The sequence below is a fragment of the Centroberyx affinis genome, unplaced genomic scaffold (genome assembly GCF_046629955.1).
Source record: "Centroberyx affinis isolate AG114_WGS23_722 - 3 ecotype Tasmania unplaced genomic scaffold, CSIRO-AGI_Caff_v1 ptg003061l_1, whole genome shotgun sequence".
Taxonomy (NCBI): Eukaryota; Metazoa; Chordata; class Actinopteri; order Beryciformes; family Berycidae; genus Centroberyx; species Centroberyx affinis.
The window spans coordinates 71,793-81,790 of NW_027281147.1; the positions used below are offsets into that span (position 1 = coordinate 71,793).

At 41.5% G+C, this 9,998-nt stretch overlaps 1 protein-coding gene across 1 annotated transcript; it reads left to right on the forward strand.

Moving 5' to 3' along the window:
* Nucleotides 1–1,189: 1,189 nt before the first annotated feature.
* Nucleotides 1,190–9,768, forward strand: LOC139659295 (G-protein coupled receptor family C group 6 member A-like). Its single transcript, XM_071537516.1, has 6 exons — nt 1,190–1,472; nt 2,505–2,799; nt 3,604–4,416; nt 6,153–6,368; nt 6,730–6,853; nt 8,583–9,768. Exons 1-6 carry the CDS (start codon nt 1,270–1,272, stop codon nt 9,701–9,703), a joined length of 2,772 nt encoding a protein of 923 aa, XP_071393617.1. The 5' UTR covers nt 1,190–1,269; the 3' UTR covers nt 9,704–9,768.
* The last annotated feature ends 230 nt before the right edge of the window (nt 9,769–9,998 follow it).

Consider the following 9,998-nt stretch of genomic DNA (forward strand, 5'->3'; position numbering starts at 1 on the left):
CTTAGAGGCATAGCGCTTATGCAACAAGCTCCTTTCCCTTTTCTTGTCAGTGTTGTTGTCATGGTTTTACAGGTGGTGATTATGATGATTGTGACAAAGTGGTCAGGAGGCCGACACTTGTCACGTATATCTTATTTCCAATTCTAATCCGTTTGTATTTATACGGAAGAGGATTAGCGCCACGTGAAAAATGTATTTGAGTTCTGAGTTTAAAGTCAGAATTCTGAGAATAAAGTCAGAATTCTGACTTTAAATTCAGAATTCTGAGGAACTAATGCACCTTCAGCCTCCAAGACCTTGTCCTGAGTCTGCCTCCTACCACTTACTAGACCCTTTAGCTGGGCTACCCTTTTTACAATGATGATGAAGAGAATATTGATGATGGGGTCATTTCCTATATTTGTTCGCCTGTCTCACTGAGTCACTGTGTAAGTACATTTAGACAGTGGTGGAAGAAGTACTGAGATCTTTTACTTAAGTAAAAGTAGCAATACAACAATGTAAAGATACTCCATTACAAGTAAAAGTCCTGCATTCAAAATCTTACTTAAGTAAAAGTACATAAGTATTGGCAGCAAAATGTACTTAGAGTATCAAAGTAAACGTACTCATTATGGAACCTGTCCCCATTTAGAGAGTTATATTTTTCATAAATTATTGGAATATTAATACTGATTTATTGACATGTAAGCAGCATTTTAAAGTTGTCAGTGTGAAGCTAATCTTAACAATTTAGCTATACTTTTGGGTAGTCTAATCTATAACAATGCTATTTTATAGTTATTTTATAAAGATGATCAAATGTTTTAAATATAAAATATTGATCTGAAAAGTAACTAGTAACTATAGCTGTGAAATAAATGTAATGGAGTAAAAAGTACAATATTTCCCTCTAAAATGTAGTGGAAGTAGCATAAAATGGAAATACTCAAGTAAAGTACAAGTACCTCAAAATTGTACTTAAGTACAGTACTTGAGTAAATGTACTTAGTTACTTTCCACCACTGCATTTAGATTCATTGTGGAGTGGTTATGTTTATGTTAATTAGGGTGGGTTTTTTTATTTAAGTGGGCAGGGCTTGAGGATATGACAATACTAGACTATGTAGGAGGAAGCAAAAGGGATTTTTTTCACTGAAGATGCTTAAAAAGAAGTGTATCACTGCCAAGGCCAGGAGAGAGGGAGAGAGAGAGGAGACTGAAGGGAGAAATAGTGAGAGAGAGGAAACGGGGAAAGAAAGCTGAAAGGGAAAGGATAGCGGAGGAAACATGATAACCTGTACAGGTGCCGTTGTCTATTTGTTTATCATACATTCCCTCATGTTGGAAGCAGGGCATGGCTCTGAGGCGGATACCAGACCGGCCGGAGCTACAGCTCCTGGAGATATCATCATCGGGGGGATCTTCCCTATCCATGAGGCTGTAGAGAAAAAAAACAATACCTATTCACCCCACCCACAACAATGTGTCAGGTGAGTTCACTCTGTTATTACTCTGTAATTAAATTACTTTTCCGTTATACCTCCAAAATTGATTGTTGCATCCTGTCTTACCTTCACAAATCTGGATAAATCAGTTCCCTCTCCTGTGAATGGTTGGGAAAATGAACAGTGTTGATTTTACTGGACAAAATCAAATAATATCAAAGTAGTGTAACTTTTGTACAATTTCTCATCTAAGAAATGGGAATACTTCCACCCAGATAAAGTCAACCTTTGCACCATTTCTAATCAAAGAAATGGGAATACTTCCACCCAGATAAAGTTAACTTTTGTATCATTTCTCATCAAAGAAATGGGAATACTTCCGCCCAGATAAAATTAACTTTTGTACCATTTCTCATCAAAGAAATGGGAATACTTCCACCCAGATAAAGTTAACTTTTGTACAATTTCTCATCTAAGAAGTGGGAATACTTCCATCCAGAGGGAGTCAACTTTGCTACAATTTTGGATCTGGGCTAGACTAATTAGGAAAGCAAATTGAGGGAAAAGTTGGGGATGGGATATAGTTTTGGATCATTCATCTTTAATCTGATATTTAATAATAACATGACCTATTTTTTGAATAAGTAACTAATATTGGTAACATTTTACAATAAGGGTCACTAAGTTAACTAACTCTTAATTAACAGTTAACTAATGTGTCTGGTAATCATTTACTAATGGTGTTCATGTTAACTAAGGTATTCATTTATACATAAATAGTCATCTTTATAAACTATTAAATAATGTATACATTAATACCTTAGTTAACATGAACACCATTAGTAAATTACACATTAGTTAATTAATTAAGGGTTAGTTAAGGCTTATTAAGCCTTAACTAACCCTTATTAAGCCTTAACTAACCCTTATTAAGCATTAACTAACCCTTAACTTAGTGACCCTTATTGTAAAGTGTTACCCTAATATTATTGCTGACATTGAAATAGTAATTCACCGTCTCCCCCTCTTTCTCTTCTCTCTTCTTTGTCTGTAATCTCTGTGCAACTACACAAACAGGTTTAACAAAAGAGGATTCACGAAGGTTCTGGCTATGATAAATGCTATAGAGACCATGAATAAATCCCCTATCCTGGGTGATGTTGGTATCACTCTGGGGTATCGAATTCACGACTCCTGCTCTGATGTCAGTACTGTGCTGAGGGCCACAGCGGACTTCACCCAGCAGGCCGGATGTGCCGGAGGAGGTAACGCCTCCACTTCTGGCCAACCAGTCATGGCCATTGTCGGGGCGTCTTACTCTGAAATATCCATCGCTATTGCCAGGCAATTGACCCTCGACATGATTCCTCAAGTAAGTGAGAAAAAATAAACTGCTTTTGACTTAAAATGAGCGAGCAGGCCGGGACACATTTGCTGTTAGGAGGATTGATCCATTTCCTATGGCAGCGTATTGATGTCACAGTGAAAAGCAAAAATCGGCTCAGTATCTCATTATAACGAGAAACGTCTCTTGTTACCTCCTCCAAGGAGGTTATGTTTTCGGTGCCGTTTGTTTGTTTGTTTGTTTGTCTGTTAGCAGGATTACGGAAAAACTACTGGCCTGATTTTCATGAAACTTCATGGAAGAGTGTAGCATGGGCCAAGGAAGAACCCATTAAATTTTGGAGCGGATCCGGATCCGACTCACGAACAAGCAATAATAGCACGAACCTTGGCGGAGGTCTGCGCTCTCCGAGTGCCCTTCTAGTTATAACAAGATGTTTTTCTCGTTATGACAAAATATTTTCACATTATAATGACATCTTTTCTTGTTATAATGACATACCAACATATCTAGTTATAACAAGAAAAGTTTCTCGTTATAACGAGATACTGAACCTATATTTTTCTCCCTGTGACACTGTCATAATTTCCTGTTGACAAATACGAAAAAAGAATTCATTTTCATTTTCATACTATCAGAATTAAATTTTATATGTTGAATATAGACACAAATACAAATACTTTCTGTATTATGACTTACTTGTTTAATTTGAAAAAGAGCTTGATCTAGTTGATTTAGTTGTTTTTGATGACTGTATATTGTTTAGTTGTTTACAGAAGCAAAATATTACAATATCTCAAAATCGCCTGTCATTGCTTTTCTTTTTTACAGATCAGTGATTCATCAACTGCTGTCACTCTGAGTGACAAGACCCGCTTCCCTGCCTTCATGAGGACCATCCCTAATGACAAGTACCAGACGGCTGCCATGGTCAGACTGCTGAGCGACTACGGCTGGAACTGGGTGGGAATAATCATCACAGATGGAGACTATGGCCGCTCGGCCCTCGACAGCTTCGTGTCCCAGGCTTCTGAAAAGGGGATCTGTGTGGCCTTTAAAGCAGTCCTCCCCGGACCTGTGACCAGTCATGATGTCCAGTCTGCTATCAAGCAGGCTGCCGGAACCATCCACAAGAACCACAAGGCGAAGGTGATAGTGTCATTTGCCAAGTCAACTCACGTGATGGACATTTACAAGGAACTGAGAAATCAGGCACTGAGAGCAGGGCAGAAGATAGAGTCTGTGAGGAGGATCTGGGTGGCCAGTGACAGCTGGTCCACCTCCACCTCCGTCCTCCAAGGGCAGAGGTGGACACTGGAGGACATGGGGCATGTTGTGGGCTTTACCTTCAAACGCGGAGACCCGTCGTCCTTCAATCAGTATCTGAGCAAGCTGGAGGCCGCAGGACATGACAACATAAGGAATAACTCTTTCCTGGAGGAGTTCTATAGCACACAGCTGATTGCCAATGGGGATGCCGGAGACACTGCATTGGTGTCTAAAGCTGTGGAGATTCTCAGAGAACACACTCACGCCCACACCATCTTCAGCGTTGAGATGGCTGTGAGTGCCATTGCTCAAGCTGTGGCATCTATCTGCCGTAGCAGAGACTGCAAAAGGCCTGGCACAGTGCAACCCTGGGAGGTATTCCGACATTTCATACAATACTATCCTTATGAAGACCAAATGTCTTCCAAATGGAGGACATTTTGCTGGGTTAGTTAAGGGTTAAGATTAAAATTAGGATTAGGATTAATATTAAATATAAGATATATATAAAATAAGCAAATGAGTCCATGGTGGAGACGATTGGTAGACTCTATCTCACAGCAGTGGTATTGTTAGTGCTAGTGTTTCTCAAAATTAAGACAACACTAGTCCATACCCGGGGATGCACGTGCCACAAATGATTTCTTCATGCTAAAATGATACACGTAGCACCTTTAATGTTAGGTGATAGCATGGGGGATGAATGCAATCAATGGAAGGTTCTCACAAGTATAGTCAGTATGTGTGTGTATTTGAGCATAGGCTGTCTCTGCAATAAAAAGAGAAGCATTGTGTTCTTTCCCAGTCAACATAGCCAGGTTAAATAGAGGTCGTAAGGGGAAGTTGTCATTTTGCGTCATTTTGTATACCATAGATTAGCATCTCTGCTATTTGTTGTGTAGTGCAAAATCCTTATGGCCTTTTTGAAAAATGTCAAAAACAACGGCTGTGTTGAAAGGATACCAACAAGATACTATATTTTGTTCCAGAGGTTAAAATACCTCCACTATAGCATCAGCTTGATGAATTTTGATCTTTTAGTTACTTTAAATATCAATTTTTGCTAACAAAATGCTAATCAGTGGGGACAGCAGACTCCAGTAGAACAAATAAAGTCATGAGCAACTTCCTTTACCTCTCGTCTCGTTATTGCGATTTTTATAGCGTTCTATTAGTTATTATAGGTATTATAGTGAATGAATAGTTTAATAAATTAATATTTATCATAGTTCTATTCCAACTGCTGTGTTTTCCAGTTGTTGCTAGCTACAGGTAATCCCCTTTCCCAAACAATTAGCATTTTGCTAGCAACAATTGCTATAAAAGTAATAGAAGGACAAAAATTCACAAAGGACAGGATGTTAGTTGATGTATATTACTCAGTGGTGGAAAGTAATTAAATACATTTACTCAAGTACTGTACTTAAGTACAATTTTGAGGTACTTGTACTTTACTTGAGTATTTCCATTTTATGCTACTTTGTACTTATACTCCACTACATTTTAGAGGGAAATATTGTACTTTTTACTCCATTACATTTATTTCACAGCTATAGTTACTTTTCAGATCAATATTTTATATTTAAAACATTGGATCATCTTTATAAAATAACTATAAAATAGCAGTTATAGATGAGACTACCCAAAACTATAGCTAAATTGTTAAGATTAGCTTCACGTTGACAACTTTAAAATGCTGCTTACATGTACATGTATGTCAATAAATCAGTATTAATATTCCAATAATCTATGAAAAATATAACTCTCTAAATGGGGACAGTTTGCATAATGAGTACATTTACTTTGATACTCTAAGTACATTTTGCTGCCAATACTTATGTACTTTTACTTAAGTAAGATTTTGAATGCAGGACTTTTACTTGTAATGGAGTATCTTTACATTGTTGTATTGCTACTTTTACTTAAGTAAAAGATCTCAGTACTTCTTCCACCACTGATATTACTTCATGGAACAAAACGTAGTATAGACTTTATTTTTGACTACAAAGAATGGCGGAAATGCTAACTCTAAAATGACTTCAGACTTCACCTCATAATAGGCCTAAACCAAATATTGAATCGATTAAAAATTGTCTATATGTACACTTTAGGTGCTGCGAGCTCTGTGGATGCACCAGTTTAAGCACAATGAGAAGAACTATACGTTTGATAACAAAGGAGACATCAACCTGGGCTATAATGTGATACTGTGGAGGTCAGAGGAAGGGACTATCCATGTCCATGATGTTGTGGCCGAGTACCACCCAATCAACAACAGCCTCACTTACACCAACCACAACACCACCAAACAGTTTATGGACCTGAAGGTAAGCCCTCATTCTATTGCCCTTATTCCAGCTCTGCACACACATGCAAACACACACAGTGGTGTATGTTCACTCAAAACAAAACTCACTCAAGTGCTGGTTAAGAGTGTAAAATGTACAACAGGCAGTGGAACATATGAATTATGACAGATTAAAAACAAAGACAAATTTATATTGTGCTATTTTAATATGAATGCATTTCCAATGTGTGTCAAATTTTATTCTAAAAAAAAAAAATGAGTGTCACGTATGGCAACTAAGAATGCCAGATTATGGCAGCCATCCATTTTAGAATAAATAAAAAAAAAAAAAGATGAATGAATGTACGAATGCTAATATGGTCTGTACCTGTCATCCTCAGCACATCGTTTCAAAATGTTCAAATAGCTGCGTCCCTGGAGAGTTCAAGAAAACAGCTGAGGGTCAACATACCTGTTGCTACGAGTGTATCAACTGTACTGAGAACTACTACTCTAATGACACAGGCAAGAGATTCCCTTCCATTCCCCAATAATATCTGCGATCTTCTTGATGCCATGTTTTTGTTGACATCAAAATGAACACAGTAACCTGTTTCATATGGGAGTAAGCCAAGTATCTTAATAGGGTTTCTCATAATCAGTGTTAAGGCTAGGCTAGTGAACCCAAGTGCAAGACACAGAAACAGGAGGCAGTGAGTAAAGTTCAAAGACAGTTTATTACTGGGCTGGTAGCTGGAAGCTGGGGCGAGGGCTTGGGCAGGTAGCTGGAAACCTCGGGCTGAGGTCTGGCATGAAGCTGGGCCAAACAGGGCAGGGGAATTGCTGAGGGGAGCCAGGCAGAGCGGGTTCCAGAGAGCGGGGAGCCGAACCGAGCCGATGAGGGAGACCGACAAGACAGGAGACAGAGGCTGGAGTCTGGCTGAGGTCTTCCTATGAACAGAGTAGGCTATACGATCTGGCGACGTGGTGGAGTCTGAACCGGGTATTTATGGCAGGGCTAATCATGATGAGTGGCAGCTGGTTGCCTGACTCCCGCACACCTGTCTCCACTCCTGCAACTAGACACACACCGAAACACAAGGGGTGCATCCCAAGTCTCTTAAATTGCATCCACGTTTCCCTCACTTGCGTCTTTTCCTTGCGTCTTAGTCCCTCCCACCAAGGATGCATGGAGAGACGCAAGGAAACCTATGGAGTTTAAGTTTCTGGTGCGCACGGAAAACTATCTGGTGCGCACCAGAAACTATCCCGTGGGCACGAGAAAGTATACCGTGCGCACAAGAAAGTATACTGTGCTCACAAGAAAGTGTGGAAAGTATTGCGTGCGTACGGGATAGTTTCTTGTGCGCACCAGATAGTTTTCCGTGCGCACCAGAAACGTAAAGATTTTTTTTTTCGGAAAGAGTTTCTCGTGAGCACGGGAAACTTTCTCTAACTATCTGGTGTGCACCAGAAACTATCCTGTGCGCACGCAATACTTTCTCGTGCGCACGGTATACTTTCTCGTGCCCACGGGAAACTTTCTCGTGCCCACGGGATAGTTTCTGGTGCGCACCAGATAGTTTTCCGTGTGCACCAGAAACTTAAAGATTTTTTTTTTGCCCATGTCCCCTTAGGGGCTCCATACAAACCATGCGAGGAGAGAGGAAACGAGGAAATATGTTTTTAGAGAAATGAGACGTCCTTTCCTCTGAAGCGTCATGTGAAGCGTCGTAATTAATGTCATGGAGTTCAGCTGAAAGTCTTCCAGGAAGGCTGCTCTCGTGTGTCCTCGCTCATAGCTCCTCAGAGACCCCCCCTCCCTCCTCGATCCTCGCTCCTCGGAGCAGAAATAAGAGCTTTTGGACGACCTTCAAAATGGCGGACCAGAACGACTTCCGGTTCAACCGAGGATCAAGGAGCGAGGAAATATCAAATAAGAGACTTGGGATGCACCCAAAGAAGGGGAGAAAGAGAGACTGCAGGCTAGGTGAAGGAGGAGGGAAAACACAGAGAACAGACACGCCCACGCCACACACAGAGACAGACTGGGAAGCAGAGGAAAAACACCAGGAAGACACATGGGCTAGGCTGGAATCATGACAATCAGAGTATGAGCTTGCCTTGGTTATTCCAACCCAGTTATGATGTCAATCCAAAACCAGTTTAGTTGAATAACCAGGTTAAGAATGGAATTCTCTGTGCATGTAAATGTAATCACAACCAAACAAACTGTGCTCCTCTATCCCTCCAGATATGGGCCAATGTCTGAGCTGTGACTCACAGACAGAGTGGTCTCCTGAGGGGAGCTCCCGCTGCATCCCCAAAACCCTGGAGTTCTTCTCCTGGCAGGATTGCTTCGCTGTGGTGCTGCTGACGTTCGCGGCACTGGGCATCCTCCTGGTTCTCCTGGTGTCGGCTCTGTTTGTGCAGCAACGCAACACTCCCACAGTGAGGGCCGCCGGGGGGCCGCTGTGCCAGGTCATGCTTTTCTCTCTGGTGGGCAGTTTCATCAGCGCCGTGCTCTTTGTGGGTCGGCCCAACCGCCTCCAGTGTAAGGCCCGACAAGTGCTCTTTGGCCTCAGCTTCACTCTGTGTGTCTCCTGCATCCTGGTAAAGTCCCTGAAGATCCTACTGGCCTTCCACTTCAACCCCGGGCTGCAGGAGCTTCTGCGGAGGTTCTACCAGCCTTATGTAATCATTGCTGCCTGTGTGGCCTTGCAGGTAGCTACCTGCATCTGCTGGCTGGTCCTCAAATGCCCATATAATAATGTCATTAAGAATCCAACCACTTTGCTGGAAGACTGTCACGAGGGCTCACATGTGGCCTTTGGGGTGATGTTGGGCTACATAGCTGTCCTGGCTCTTGTGTGTTTCGTCTGCGCCTACAAAGGACGCAAGCTGCCCCAGAAGTACAACGAGGCCAAGTTCATCACCTTCAGCATGCTCCTCTACCTCATCTCCTGGATGCTGTTTGTTCCCGTCTACGTCACCACCTCGGGGGTATACCTACCCGCCGTGGAGATGGTGGTCATTCTCATCTCCAACTATGGCATCCTCAGCTGTCATTTCTTCCCAAAGTGCTACGTGATCCTTTTTAGGAAGGAGAAAAACACCACGAGTGCCTTTAAGCGGAGTCTGTATGAGTATTCCAGCAAAAACACCGAATCAGTCTCTGTCTCTGAGAATTCTCTGTCAGAAAAAAAGGACATTGGTCAGCCCTACATCATCAGCGCTCCATCGCTCTTTGTGCCTGCAGCAGAGCCTCCGAAAGCCGGTGCGGTGACAAACTACAAACACAATAGTAGCTGCATCAGTTTATACAGGAGTTCAGTCACACAACGCAACTGTCTCCGGAGAAGCACCAGCATGTAAACTGTCCAGAGGAATATTTTTCAAAATGCAACATATATATTGAATTGTAAATTCTGTAATTTTTAAAGATTATAAATGTTAATGATACCTGTGTGGTGTTCCTGACTTTATTTCTACAAGTGCAGCATTTGCATGTATTACAATTGGCGTCATATTTATAGCCAGCATCCAACATAAGCATCAGTGCTTGCGTAGAGATTAGTGTCTGCTGTGTTCCATTATTCTGTCTGTTTGCTGACTCCACCTGATCATCAAATATAATCAAACCACACTGTCCACATGGCTTCAGGCCTAA